The 15,973-nt window shown below is 42.1% G+C and overlaps 1 protein-coding gene across 2 annotated transcripts in view; it reads right to left on the bottom strand.

Annotated features, from left to right (window-relative positions):
- Nucleotides 1-15,973, bottom strand: part of cacna2d3a (calcium channel, voltage-dependent, alpha 2/delta subunit 3a) — a 776,701-nt gene that overhangs the window by 353,862 nt on the left and 406,866 nt on the right. For both annotated transcript variants that reach the window (XM_080182611.1, XM_080182617.1), the window contains exon 10: nt 5,798-5,887. In XM_080182611.1, coding sequence (XP_080038737.1) covers nt 5,798-5,887 — 90 coding nt within the window. The remainder of the gene's footprint in view (nt 1-5,797; nt 5,888-15,973) is intronic.

Genomic DNA, 15,973 nt, shown 5'->3' with positions numbered 1-15,973 from the left:
CCAATCTAAAGCCCATCTAACCTACACTGTTCCAATATCATCCATATGTTTATCCAATGACCATTTAAATGCCCTTAATGTTGGCGAGTCCACTACTATTGAAGGCAGGGCATTCCTCGCTCTTACTAGTCACTGAGTAAAGAACCTACCTCAGACATCTGTCTTATATCTATCACCCCTCAATTTAAAGCTATGTCCCCTCATGCTAGCCATATCCATCCGAGGAAAAAGGCTCTCACTGTCCACTCTATCTAATCCTCTGATCATCTTATATGCCTCTATTAAGTCACCTCTTAAACTTCTTCTCTCCAACGAAAACAGCCTCAAGTCCCTCAGCCTTTCTTCATAAGACCTTCCCACGATACCAGGCAACATCTTGGTAAATCTCCTCTGCACCCTTTCCAATGCTTCCACATCCTTCCTATAGTGTGGCGAACAGAATTGTACGCAATACTCCAAGTGCGGCCACACCAGAGTTTTGTACGTCTGCAACATGATCTCATGGCTCTGAAATTCAATCCGTCTACCAATAAAAGCTAACACACCGTACACCTTCTTAACAATCCTATCAATCTGGGTGCCAATTTTCAGGGATCAATGCACATGGGCACCGAGATCTCTCTGCTCATCCACACTACCAAGTATCTTACCATTAGCCCAGTACTCTGTACTCCTGTTACTCCTGCCAAAGTGAATCACTTCACACTTTTTCACATTAAATTCCATCTGCCACCTCTCAGTCCAGCTCTGCAGCTTATCTATGTCCCTCTGTAACTTGCAACATCCTTCCACACTGTCCAAAACTCCACTGACTTTAGTGTCATCTGCAAATTTACTAATCCATCCTTCTACACCCTCATCTAGGTCATTTATAAAAATGACAAACAGCATTGGTCCCAAAACAGATCCTTGCGGTACACCACTAGTAACTGAACTCCAGGGTGAATATTTCCCGTCAACCACCACCCTCTGTCTTTCTACAGCTAGCCAATTTCTGATCCAAACCTCTAAGTCACCCTCAATCCCATGCCTCCATATCTTACCGTGGGGAACCTTATCAAACGCGTTACTGAAATCCATATGCACCACATCAACTGCTTTACCCTCATCCACCTCTTTGGTCACCTTTTCAAAGAACTCAATTAGGTTTGTGAGGCATGACTTACCTTTTACAAAACCGTGTTGACTATCCCTAATCAAATTATTTCTTTCTAGATGATTATAAATCCCATCTCTTATAATCCTTTCCAAAACTTTGCCCACAACAAAAGTAAGACTCACTGGTCTATAATTATCAGGGTTGTCTCTACTCCCCTTCTTGAACAAGGGTACAACATTTGCTATCCTCCAGTCTTCTGGCAATATTCCTATAGACAATGATGATATAAAGATCAAAGCCAAAGGCTCTGCAATCTCCTCCCTAGCCTCCCACAGAACCCAAGGATAAATCCCATCCAGCCCAGGGGACTTATCTATTTTCATACTTTCCAGAATTGCTAACACCTCCTCCTTATGAATCTTAATCCTGCCTGTATTGACTTTCAGCAATGCCTCAATGTCCCCACGATAATTTACTGTGAAAGTATACCCCCAGACCACTCCCCACCCCCATGGCCCCATTTCAGCTTAATGCCTACCCATACCAACCAATGTCCCCAGCTACCCCCGTTCTTCTTCAAAGCCCCCCCGTCAACTTAATACCACTTCACGCCAAAGCTCATGCCCTCCAGCCACCCCATGCTTTATTTTAGCTCCCATACCAGCTCATGCTAACCATTGCTCCCTGCCACCCCCATGGCCCATTAAAGTCCCAATGCCAACTTTCATGCAAACTCATGCCAACCCAAGCCCCATCACCCTTTACTCTTACACCTTCCATTCCAAATTTCCCGTATCCAGCATGGGCAGACATCAGCAGTCATGTTAAGATTGAAAAAAGTCTAAATATCTATGACAGACTTTTACTGCAATAAAAAGCACCCCATTTCATGAAACCATTCAAACCCCTCAAGTGCTTAATCACTTACAAAAACATACAGATGTGCATTTATAGGCTCACATTAAAAGCAGCTAATCCTTTCATAACCCTTTTGAGCAGTCAATCAAACTGTGAACTTAGAGTTCACTACTGGGATAATGATGGTTTGGGGAAGGCATCAACATCACCCTGAATCTTTCGAATAGACCATCACTGCTCCATCAGATTGTACCTGGTTAGGGAGGAGCTTCTATTTTGAACCCTGGTAATGTAAAATATATTTAGATAAATGAACCAGCTGACAAAACAAAGAAACCAGTGGTCCACATAATGCACACAGACAACACCAAATAATTACAATAGCGATGCTCACCAGTCACTCAAGAATAGAATCCTAGTAAGGTTGAGGAAGAACTACAAGGTGAGGCACAGAGATTTGGGTAGGCGCTAGAGATGTGTTTCAGGAAGTCTTGTGGTACAATGGATAGCATCCCTGCCTCTGAGCCAGAAGCTTCAGTTCAAATCCCACCCCAGGACTTGATGGCCAAGGATGATGCGTTCATAATGCGGCAAAAAGATTAAGTGTCAACCTGCAAAACCCTTCCAATATGCTAATAGAAGGTGGTAAAAGTGGAGGAGACTCCTGGTCAGCCATGCTTGATGTGGATTGGCACCCCTCAACTGATAAGCCCCTGGTGACAGTCTAGTGACATACTTAGTTATGGAAACAGATGAAAATCTGCCTTAGTCCATCACCAAGTGTGGGAAGAGAATTGGAATTGGACTGGAGATGTGTAGGTGATGACAATCCAGGAGCTGCAGGTCAGTGATCCAGCCTATTGATTGGATATTACCTATTTTCCTGCTATTTTTGGGTTCTAGCTCCTGGATTTTATACTTTGTTCAGTTTCCTCCTCTTCCTCGTACAATGCAAGAGACCACTCTGTCGAACCATACAATAATTTTCTTCTGCCTGGAATATTTCCTTTCTCCTGTATAGTAGCTTCTTTGCCATATATGTCCTGTGAGTCTCTGTTCCCACAGCCCATGTTGTTTTGCCACGTGGGCGTTATTTTTTTGAAACTGTTATGTTGTGCTTATGAGGTTTCTTTTCCTTGTCTTCAATTGTCAGTTCAACCTTAAGTGCTGGGTGTTTTTCCCTCTGATCTAATTGATTCTTTTTCTCTCTGACTCTCGTCGCCAGTTTCCCCTTTGCTCCATATCGACCATAAGTTACCATAAACAGAAAAGTAATGAAGTGACACACTTGTGGGTTTCAGATAAAGACAATGCAGGTTTATTCAGGAAATGTTGCTTGTTCCTGGTCCAAGATGGAAGAAACCTAAAAGCCTGCAAACTCCTCTGTTCCTCTCACTTTAGATCACCTGATGTTATACTAGCAGAGCTGTGACCACTTTAAATACATAATGTAATCCCAACACCTTCTTTCAACTGAGAGCAGAGGGTTGCTGTATAACTTAGATTCATTTTGGACAGATTCAAATTGGGCTTCCATATTCAGTAGTTTTGTGCCATTCAAATGTTAGATATGGTCCGGATTTTAAATCTAATGAAAAGGACTAAAAGGAGAATAATTAATGACAACGACTGGATTGTTTTCACCCACGTTTGTGTTACTGGTTCGGCAAGGGGAGTAGAAAATATCGTGAGAGGTGCAAAGTTGCATTTTACGTCGGCATGAACACATGACATGCTTGTCCCCTCCCCCCAGCAGTGATGAGACACCTTTCTGATATTCATTATAATAAACTAACGTATCATTATCCCACCCCTATGCCAAAATCACACAACCCCACCGTCAAAATCTCCATCCACGGTGGCATGACAGCAGAACAACTTGTCCCTGAAGGCATGCACCTGGCTAGCACAGCTACTGGGGGAGCTCAGGTGAATGCAACACTCAGGCAGGAGGAAGTCCTGCCTCGGCACCCTGGCACTGCCAGAACAGTGCCCTGGGGAAGGGACCTAGGGTTAACTGGTTTGCTCACTGAGCACTGGGGTCATCTTTAAACATGGCACCCTGACCTTTGCACTTCAAAGTTGATGGTGGGGTGGGTGAGTCAGAGGCTGACTTGCCAGCAATACATCATGGGACCCGATCCTTGAAGTTTTGTTTCAAAGTTCTGCACTATATGGCAGAGAATTTGCCATATAGTGCAGAACATTTGCTGATGACACAAAGACAAGTGGAACGGCAAATTGTGCGGAGGGTGTGGAAAGTCTGCAGAGGGATCTAGATAGGCTGAGCGAGTGGGCGAGGACCTGGCAGATGGAATACAATGTTGGCAAGTGTGAGGTTATCCACTTTGGTAGGAATAATGGTAGGAAGGACTGCTACTTACAGGGCGAAAAGCTGCAGCATGCTACCGTGTAGAGGGACCTGGGGGTCCTTGTGCATGAGTCGCAAAAACCCAGCCTACAGGTGCAGCAGGTGGTCAGGAAGGCGAATGGGATGCTGGCCTTCATAGCGAGGGGGATTGAATATAAAAGTAGGGAAGTCTTGCTGCAACTGTACAGGGCACTGGTGAGGCCACAGCTGGAGTACTGTGTGCAGTTTTGGTCGCCGTACCTGCGCAAGGATATTTTGGCCTTGGAGGGAGTGCAGAGGAGGTTCCCTAGGCTGATACCGGAGTTGAGGGGGTTGAGCTATGAGGAGAGGCTGAATAGACTGGGCTTGTACTCATTGGAGTTTAGAAGGATGAGGGGAGATCTCATTGAGACATATAAGATGATGAGAGGGATGGATAGGGTAGAGGTGGAGAGGTTCTTCCCGCTCAGAAAGGACAGCAGGACTAGAGGGCACAGCCTCAAGATAAGGGGGGGGGCAGTTTAGAACAGAGTTGAGGAGGAACTTCTTCACTCAAAGGGTGATGAATCTCTGGAATTCTCTGCCCGTTGAAGTGGTGGAGGCTACCTCGCTAAATATATTTAAGACGCGGGTAGATAGGTTTTTGATAGGCAAGGGAATTAAGGGTTATGGGGAGAAAGTGGGAAAGTGGAACTGATCCACTTCAGATCAGCCATGATCTTGTTGAGTGGCAGGGCAGGCTCGAAGATGGCCTACTCGTGCTCCTATTTCTTATGTTCTTATGTTATGTTCTTATGAGAATGCCACCAATGCCATTGGCAGCTTCAGCTCTGCTTTTCCTGCCTGCCTTTGGCTCTTGCCAATTTATCGAGAATCTCGCCCAATGAGACATGAGAGAGATGCCTAGTTGCTGAAGTAAGGTAATGAATTGTAGACGTTTTGCAAGGATGCGGTTGAGCCTGGTTGATGTAGCATGAGGAACATATATGTTAAAGCGATACATAAATGGCAAATATAATAAAACTATTGACATGAATATATATGGTTCTATGCTAAATGAAATTAAGCGCAGTTATATCTAACTCACTTCATCTGTTCTAAAGATTCAGGTGGATATGGAGGTACTGAAAATTGCCAACAGCAGTAATTTAGTGTGGGTTAATAGCAAATTGGTGGTTTAATTCACATTGTACCTGATTTGCTGTCAGTCCATTGTACACTTATGCCATTGTATTTCATTGCACGATTCAAGAACAGAAATTTACCTCAAAATATTTACTATATTAATAGTAGACAGAACAAAATCAAATATTATAAAAAAGGCCATAACTGTTCAATTAAATGCATATTTGTGCATATGCATATTTTCACAATAGCTTTGTCCATTTTTACATGCTTGGGAGTCATATACAATTATTTATTTCCCGTTTAAAGTTGTACACATAAATTTACAAGGAAGTTGAAAATAGATCTCATGGGAAAGCCACTACCTTCTTCAAAAGGGTGAAGGCTTCAGTCAAGGCAAAGCCCAGCATTCCAATTCCTTTTGCATTTAGGGTATCAAGGTGTTCTCTGAAATGCTGTGGAAGAAAAAAGTGACAGGTTAAGTCTTTTAAACACTGTGTTCAAGTTTTTTTTTGAAGAGCCACAAACAGATATTTGCTCTGCTCATGATACCATTTAATTAATAAATAACTACACATTAACATGTGGACTTATTCTGAAAACGTGATGCAAGATGCCTCATTACTGAATGAGTTGCCATTCACAACCATGCCAAGAGCTGTATCATGAACGCTTGCCGATCCCCTTAGAAAACAAGTTATTTTTGTAGGCAGGGGAATGGCCATCAATAATAGTGAGCAGGAGGAAACACTGTTCCCAATTACAAAGCAAACTGCTAATCATCTGTGGCAAGCTTCCATCCAGGAAATTATATGCTGGGAATTGGTTTTAAAAGGAAGGCGGGGGGGGGGGGTGGGGGCGGGATGAAGGGACACAATTGTAAGAATCTAGTAGCAACTAATGTTACAAAATATTATATTGTATTAGCATTTCAGTTTCATAATCAAAATATAGTTTTGTGAGATGAAGCTGCCACTGTTCTTTCTGCCTAAGAAGAAAATCAGATATTGGGAGGGCCATAGATATTTTGTTGAGGGACAAGTGCTTCTGCCAAGCAAAGCTTCCAACTGTATTCTCTTCAACACCGTACACTCATGTTACCTTGTGCTGATTGTATATCATAATCAATATACACCATAATTTTCTAATTCATAGTGAGTCAGTTTTTGGGATTCAGGTATTTTGTGTTAGCACAAATGTGCCATTATGTGTGCCTATAATTGCAGCATTTAATACTGCATAAATTCTAATATCCATATTTCAGAAATGTTGTCATAGCCAAGAGCCTGAAAGTCAGGATGGGATGTATTTTAAATGTTTATAAGATAGTAAACTCAATTATTACCATCTATTGCTGTGATTTGCCCAAAGGCAAAACAAATTTGGATTACCTAAATGTGTAAACATGAATGCTGATACAGAAAATTAGTATTTTTCATTTCAAAGCACTGTCATTTACTTTCAGAGGGCTACCATCCATCATTATAGTTTCCACTGGGAATTCTGCCGTCACACTTTATTGCCCCCTGGAGCCAAACATATTACATTGAGCTGTTAAGGTTACTGGGTGTACTCAAGCTGAGATTTATTCACATTGCTGACAACACAATCACCCATAACGCAAGTAATGGGGAAATGGTATGTGGCCCTTTGAGAAATGTACAAAATTATGAAACATCTGGAGAAGTCCAGTCAGATTAATTGCAATGTCTGCCCTGTGAAAGTGTTCCAGGTTGTCAACGAAGGGCTGTATTCGTAGAAATTTAATAATGCATTGTTATCATGATTGAAAAGGGCTTCATTTTACCCAAGAAAAATACTGCTGACATCAGCAGCCTGAAATGTATATGGAATGTATTTTAAATATTTATGATAAGATAGTAAACTCAATTATTGCCATCTATTGCTGCAGTTTGCCCAAAGGCAAAACAAACCAGATTATTGGAATGAGTGAACAGCCAATGCTGATACAGGAAATTAGGGATTTTCCTTTCAAAACACTGTTTCTCCGAGCTAGAATATTTTACTGTTATATTTTTACTGCCCCACATACGTTTGGTGTGCATAAAGTGTACAGTCTCCAAAACTCAAAGCACAATTTAAGTAATAGATTACCATTCATCATCGTACAGAGACCAACACTGTGGGGTTGATTGCAGCTTCCTGTGTGTTTCAAATGAATTGTTTCAGGGCGAGTGCCAAACATATTTACAGGTGCAGATTTCAGGTTTAGGGTATAGCATTTGCTGCAAAAGATCACCAGGACTGGAAATTCAGGCAGCAGCAAGGAAAGACTCATTGTTAACAAGATAAATTGGCATAGAGGTGGCAAGATGACACAGTGTTTAGCACTGCTGTCTCATAGAGCCTAGGATCTGGGTTCAATTCCGGCCTCAGGTGACTGTCTGTGTGGAGTTTACACATTCTCCACGTGTTTGCGTGAGTTTCCTTCGGGTGCTCTGGCTTTCCCCGACAGTCCAAAGATGTGCAGGTTAGGTTGATTGGCCATGTTAAAATAACCCTAGTATCAGGGGCATTAGCAGGGTAAATATGGGGGATTACCAGAATAGGGCCTTGGTGGGATTATGATCTGTGCACACTCGATGGGACAAATGGCTTCCTTCTGCTCCGTAGGGATTCTATGATAGAAGATTTCAAGTAGAAACTCCTCATGCTATACTAGACAGTTGTTGCCACTACACTCCTGTACTGCAGTGAGACCTGGACTGCATATCTGTGACACATGAGAGTGGCAGAGCGATTCCATCAGCAATGCCTTCACTGCATCCCCTGGACTCAATGGGAGGACTGTCGAACAAATAATAGAGTCTCTCTGGAAGCTAGCTTCATAAGCACTCAGGGAAAACTCCTGCAACATTAGCTTAGATGAATTGGATGTCCAGATGGCTGAAGAGCTTCTCCTCCACCAGGTCCTGTTTCTCAACTTTGAATATTGGTCTGAACTAGTCTTGTATACTTTAAAATGGAACATCAGGAAAATGGGGAAATAAGAATACTGGTCCAAACTGTTTTTTCCTTCTTGGAAGAAAATGCTTCAAAAGGCACTTTTGAATCTCTCTTTGAAGCACTGTAGCATTGACATTCATGGCTGGGAGGACCTTGCTGCCAATCATTCAAAATGGCAACATCTTGTCCATGAAACTGCATCATGTGTTGAGTCCCAATGCCTTGATGGTGAGGCACAGCAGCAGCAGGGAAGGAAAGAAAAGGAAGCAGATGATGTACTTCGTAGAGATCCCAATATCTCATGGGACATCCTGCCCCATGTGTTCAAGGGTCTGTAGATCTAGAATTGGCCTGTTGCGTCTCGTGAAGACCCCAAACTCATAACCCCAAGTAGACATTGTCCTCAAATGGAGGAGCAGCCAATGACGCTCCTAGTTCCATAATAAGGTCATTTTTTAAAAAACCTGCAGTCAGATGGGGTTGGCAGGACAGAACTAAGAATATATAAAATAGGATCGGGAGTCGGCCACATGACTTCTTGAGTCTGGCTGATGACATTTATAATGCTTAATTTGGGGGCACGTATCATATAGAAAAAGTGCAGATAAAAGCAAAATACTGCAGATGCTGGAATCTGAAACAAAAGCAGAAAATGCTGGAAAATCTCCAAGTCAGACAGCAACTATGAGGAGAGAATAGAGTCAACATATCAATCCCTGATGAAGGGTCATCCAGACTTGAAACGTTGGCTTTATTCTCTCCCCATAGATGTTTTCAGACCTGCAGAGATTTTGCAGCATTTTCTGTTTTTGTGTATAAAAATTGCAGTATCTTCTCATGTTATTAATGTTTACCTGAGGAACATTAGGGCAGACTGAGGCATGATTTTGTCTGAAGGTATCAGTTATCATTCCAATTTTCTTTACTATCTGATGTCTGCTCATCTGATTTTCAGGAAGGATCTTGATGTAGGTGGCCATCAGAAGCAGGTTAAAATCTCTATTTTTATCATTATGTGAAAATCATGGTGAAGTTAAGCATTTAAAACCTCAGTGTTATTTTCATTTCTACTCACATTCCTACTGCCAGATCCTGAAACCAGTCACAAACCATGGGCATATAAATTTCCAGCTGTATTTTAAGGGTTTCATTCGCTGCAATAGGGATTGCTGGAACTAGACCTGGAACTCATCCTTCCTGCGATTGCTTAAGCGTTCACAGCCTTAAAGCTTTCCAGTAATTGTTGATCTTCTATTGCTGGGGCAGTATGGAACTTAATTCCCAAAGCTCCCAAATGTCTCTTTTAAGATGCTCCTTGAAGCAGTCTGGTCAAGGTTCCTGTCCTTCTAGGAAACTGTCATCCCTAATTAGATAGTGGCCCTGGTGATGTCCTGTTAAATGGTTGGCAGCTGCAATATGCCATCCAACAAGCCCCATTGCTCAGCAAAGCAAGGTCGCCTCCAGCTTTCGGCTCTGTGGAGACGCAAGAAAATTTAATCCATTGTCTCTGATTGTTTTCTTTCTTTGTAGCTGTTCCTATTTCCCTTTAACTTTCACTTCTGTTACTTCTGACTGCCAGAATACATCATTTATTTCCTGACATCTGAACTGCTCAATCTCTCCTTTTATCTTCATTTTATGGTATCTTTCTTTCTTGCTCACCTATTAGTTGATCAAATAGGGTCATTTTTCTGAGCTACATTGCAGTGTAAGACTTCTGTAGCCAACAACCGTGGCTCATTTCTCATTGTTTGATCGAAGTCTGGCAGCACTTCTGCCATGATTTAATGCTTGACAGTCACTGAGAACATGTAGGTTTACAGGTACTATCCAATGGTTTATCATCAATATCACAAGACTTTTCTCATTTGATTGAATGCAGTCTGGGTGTTTGGTTAAATACTGCAGAATAGTTTTGCATTGACAGGCGCTGGACATTAAGAATTCTCTGGTATCCCATCCAAGTGACCAGTTTACTTGTGTGAACTTAGAACTTGAGTGTTCCCAGACTTCAGCATGAAAGACAATCTTTTGAGGACTCACTGAGATAGCTAATAACAATAGCTATTCTCTTGCTCAGCCCAGGGATATTAATAGCAAACTCTGTGCTGCTGCAAGTGGGCAGCACGGTGGCACAGTGATTAGCAGTGCTGCCTCACAGCCCCAGGGACCCAGGTTCAATTCCCGGCTTGGATCACTGTCTATGTGGAGTTTGCACATTCTCCCTGTGCCTGCGTGGGTTTACTCTGGATGCTCCGGTTTCCTCCCATAGTCCAAAAGATAGGTGGGTTAGGCTGATTGGCCATGCTAAATTGCCCTTTAAGCAATGCCCCTAATTGCCACTAAGGGGGATGAGCTGGGATAGACGCATGGGGTTATGGGGATAGGGCCTGGGTGGGATTGTGATTGGTGAAGACGCGATGAGCCGAATGGCCTCCTTCTGCACTGTAGGATTCTGTGATAATTGCACTCAGCTAACCAAGCAAAAACTCAGGATTGAGGGCTTGTACAGGTTTCTCGTGCTCTGGAACTGGTTAAAGAGCACAGACCATGACACAAAGCTATGGATAAATAATTTGTTTACCGATTAGTATTTTAGTGTTTAGTGCTATTTTAAATCTTAAAAAGAACCAATTTGAAATAACTGTTGGCTAACTTGGCAGAGCAGTTGGGTCTCATCACATGCGCATCCTGAACCACATGGGATCTACAAACGCATTGTGTGTCCTGAAAAACCACAGGAAGTGCCATCACCAACAGTTCAGGATTGAGCTCTGAGTTTCTGAGTTTGAGGAGCAGCTGGCCATCACCACAAGTAAATGGAGAGATCTTGGGGAGTACCTTTCAGGCGTTGGTCACCCTGAACGTACAGAGAGTTCAGGAGGAGAGAAGTCGATGTCCACCAGGTGGGCAATGAGGAATGGGCAGACAGTACAGGAATGTTCTGAGACTGACACAAATAAACCAGTATTCAGTATTAAATACCAGTGAGTGTGATGGCATTACAGGAGAGTGCAGTCAAAAACAAATTCATAGCACCATGGGGTACTTGCTGAGGAGAGCAGAAGGAAGTGTAGAATTGCTATTTTTACAGGGAATTTGATCGTCGAGCCCTTCGACCCATTGAGACCCTTTGGACTCGATGGACGAAAGGACCTCTTCTGTACTGTAGTATTCTGTGATTCTGTCTTCTGGATATACAATAGTTTTGGTAACTGTAGATGTGACTCCTAGATAGTGTGTTGCAACATGGTAAAGGATATTACCGAACGGCTATGGGACATTCAATGTGGGGAATAAGAGGGGGGAAGAGGCCAAGCATTGTGATCCATGTTGGAAACCATGATAGGAAAAAGGATTGAGGTCCAACAGGCAGTTTCAGGAGCGAAAATATTAAGGAACAGAACTTCAAAGATCCCGTGAATTAACCCCAATGCCACATGCGAATGAGTACAGGAACAGAAAATTAGTTCCACTTGATATGTGGCTGGAGAAGTGGTGCAGGAGAGAGATCACTTCAATTGCAACAACGCTTCCCTACTTTTATATTTGATTCATCTTGTGTAACATGGAAACATAGGAAATAGAGAATAAACCCCAACATTTCATTTCTCTTCCTAACCACTTGCTATACCTATACTAACATTTTGCGATTCACCTACCAGGCTACCCAGATCCTTTGTACCGTAGAATTCTGCAGTCTCTCTCCATTTAAATAACACACTGCTTTCCTATTCTTTCTCCCAAAGTGGACAAGTTCACATTTTTCCCACATTATACACCATCTGCCAAATATTTGCCCACTCACTATATCTATAACCTAAATCACTCTGTAGATACTTCTATGTCCTTTTCACAACTGACTCTCACAGCTATCTTTATGTCATCAGCAAATTTAGCTACCATACATTTTGGTTCTTTCATCTAAACCATTGATATTGATTGTAAATAGTTGTGGTGCCAGCACTGATCACTCTGAGATTTCACTAAAGCAACCTGCCAACCCCAAAATGACCCTTTTGTCTCTAGTCTTTGCTTTGTGTTAGCTAAGCAATCCTCTATCCATGCTAATATCTTATCCCCTACAAGATGCGTTCTTATTTTGTGTCATAACTTTTTATGTGGCCCACATCAAAGGTGCCAGGGTCCTGGGTTCAATTTCTATCAGTGTGGAGTTTGCACATTCTCCCCGTGTCTGCATGGATTTCCTCCGGGTGTTCCAGTTTCCTCCCACAGTCCAAAGATGTGCAGGTTAGGTGAATTGTCGTGATAAATTCTCCCTCAGTGTACCTGAGCAGGTGCTGAACTGTGGCAACTAACTTCATTGCAGTGTTAATGTAAGCATACTTGTGACTAATAAATAAACTTTAACTCTTAAACTTACTTAAAAATTATTTCTTTTTCTCAAGATTCTGCCTGATTTTATCAAGGTTTTCTCAGTGCCCTGAATAACCTCCTTAATAATAGATTCTAGTATTTTCCTTATGACAGATGTCTGGCCTGTAGTTTCCTGCTTGATGCACCCAAGAGATGCCTTTATGATGCTAAAGATGGCAGGATGACACAGTGGTTAGCTACCATACACTGCTGCCTCACAGTACCAGGAACCCAGGCTCGATTCCCAGCTTGGGTCACTGTATGTGCAGAGCCTGCACATTCTTCCTGTTTCTGTGTGGGTTTCCTCTGGGTGCTCCAGTTTCTTTCCACAGAGTGAAAGACATGTTGGTTAGGTGCATTGCCAATGCTAAATTCTCCCTCAGCATACCCAAACAGGCACCGGAGTGTGGCGACTAGGGGATTTTCACAGTAACTTCATTGCAGTGTTAATGTAAGCCTATTTGTGATACTAACTTCAATATAAATGAAACTATTTCGTTGTACTGTCTGAATGTAACTTCTCAGCAAGCAGGGCCAACACAGCCAAGATAGTCTGAAGTGCCATCATCCTATTTCTGGAAATAATTTCATGAAGTGCAGATTCAGTGGTTCGAATCTTCTGTTTTATGGATAAAGCGTGGAAATACAAGGGAGATGTCATTACTTGGGAGATTTTGCATTATAGCACACATTGATAGAGATTATCACATTACAATCCCCATGAACCTCTAATTTTCTCTTGTTCCATTTTCTGTACTCCATTCACCAGTGGGTATGCTTTTAATTTTGCCCTTTCTTCTGAAGGTTGCATCAGCGATGACGGCCTTTGCTAACTCTGCTTTAATTGTTCCTGCTCATGGGGAGGTCTTTGGAGCTGATTTCCTGATGCGCACAAAATTTCTCCCAGCCCGTGAAATTTGACAATCTTTAGTCAGTGCCTCAGAGCTGTCAATGTCAGTAGGACAGCTTGGAACATGCTTGGAGTGACATTTATGATCAGCAAGTGTGATATTGATTGCAAATCCATTAATGAAGTGGTATTTATTTTAAGAGTGGTTGTCACTTCAAATTGGTTGCAAATAGCAGATCTGTGTCTCTCTCTGTTATTAATTCAGATTGGAACACACCAGATCTACGAATCACAGATGAAATTCAATGGCCTGGATTTGGTGAAGGCGGTGCGGGGGCATGTTGTTGCCTTGCACCCTCCTCACCCTACTCTACTATAAAACTCAGTCACAAACTGACTATACTGAAAGACAACTACCTTACAGCGACAGCACATTGCCAGCAGCCTACTCATGCAGAAGGTGGGAGGAAGTCCTGCCTTCGAGAGCTGTCAGCCAATCTGATTGGCCAATGTCTCTTGTTGGAGACACAATCTCAGTCGAGGGTGTTGCTGCAAGCAGGCTGTGGTGACTGAACAAGAATTACGACACAGACCAATGTTGAAGAGAACAATGAATCCCAGAACGCCCAGGCTCAGGTAAATTTGGGACTTTCCAGTGGAGAAGGATTGGGCAACCGGGGCAGGGTGTATGAGAGGGTGGGGATTGGGGGCCAAGTAGGGGGGCACAAAGTGGGGTATCATCTTGGGGTGCCATTTCTGATGGTGAAAAGGCAGATTCTCCACTCACTGCCTGCTTGCTCATGCCAACCACATTGTGGCCTGGGCCAAGTAACACTTGAGTCAATTGGATTGTTAACAAGATCAATTGTCTGTTAATGTTTGTTTTTAATAGTGGCAGGCTGCTGATTTTGGCACCTCACCTACCATATTATGGGAAACCAGAAAGTTGACGTTAGGTTCAGGACCCAATGTCATTTGCAGCATTTTACAGAAGCACAGGATGGCAGCAATCCCAATTTGCAAACATAAAATCTCGGCCTATGAAACACTGATCATATAGTTCAGCAATGATTGTGCTCATTGTCACTTGACACTACAGATATTATTGTCTTGATGTTACATATGCTTCTATTCCCATTGCTACTAGTGTATATTTTTATTAATATTTTAAATGTTACTTAATGTCAGATGAATGAAGAAGTACCCAAATAATGAACAGTGGCTTAAATAATATTAGAAAATTTGTCAAGTTTGCTTAGACCCAGCCAGAAACTCCAAGATGTTTGTGATGTTAACTTAGTCTCTAAGTTTCACATTTGATTTTGGCATGGGTGAGCATAAGGTGTCTTACTCCAGGTGTGATTTAGTTGACCCACCAGGAAACTTTTATCAAACAAAGTTTATTTAAGAACACAGTTAAAATATAACAAGAAGAATTAGCATAACTTTTACCAATTACAAGACTTAAGTATAACTCCTAACAGCTAGCTATCTCTGTTGTTCCAAGTTAAACAGCATCCCACAGACCTACACTCTTCTTCAGACTTAGCACAACACAAGTATGCTCACGTGATGCTGGATTTTCTGCTTTGTAACACCTGTGGACAGAAATCCAAGTCGGCTGTTTTTCCTGAGAGAAGTATATTCTCAAAACAGATAAACTATAGAGAGGTAAACTTAATTTCTGGCAGCTTCCAAAAACAGCCACACAGAGAACAGAAACTCCAACGCCAGAGAGAGGGAAGACACTGCTGTCTCTTTTAGCTTCAAACCACTTCTGAGAACAAATTAAAATCTGGAATGCTCTGTGAAAAGTAACTGTCCCCATGCACATCACCTAACTTGACAATCACCTCCCAAGTCAAGCTCTATTCAGCAATCCCAAGGGACCATTAAAACCACAGAATACTGCACTACTTCAGATTAAAGTCAACATGATATTAATTATACGGTCTCTGTAACAATAAAAGACACTGGCTACAGACAACATAGTGCCAACAAAATATCCTGCAGAGAAACATGATTAAAATACATTTCTTAAAGGCAAATATCATCACAAGTTATATACCATTTATGATATTAATCGGGAATCTATCATCTTGTTGCAGGTCTGTAGATATAATTCTCAATTACTACGTCTACCATATTTAGTATAAGGATAGTCCTAAGCGTTGCACCTTCTGATCATGTACTGACACTTTCAACATAATTAAACCCCTCCAATGTCATGCATGGATTCTTGTTCTTTGTTCCTTGCTTTAATACTCCCAATATGCACAAGTTAACTTTGGAAGAAATTATCTCCTATATGTTACTTTGGTGTCTTTGGCCCATAGAAGTCAAAAGG

This window comes from Carcharhinus amblyrhynchos, chromosome 3, assembly GCF_965287045.1.
Source record: "Carcharhinus amblyrhynchos chromosome 3, sCarAmb.v2.hapA, whole genome shotgun sequence".
Classification (NCBI taxonomy): domain Eukaryota; kingdom Metazoa; phylum Chordata; class Chondrichthyes; order Carcharhiniformes; family Carcharhinidae; genus Carcharhinus; species Carcharhinus amblyrhynchos.
Note: the sequence above shows the minus strand (reverse complement) of the source record. Positions and strands in the feature narration are given on the sequence as shown.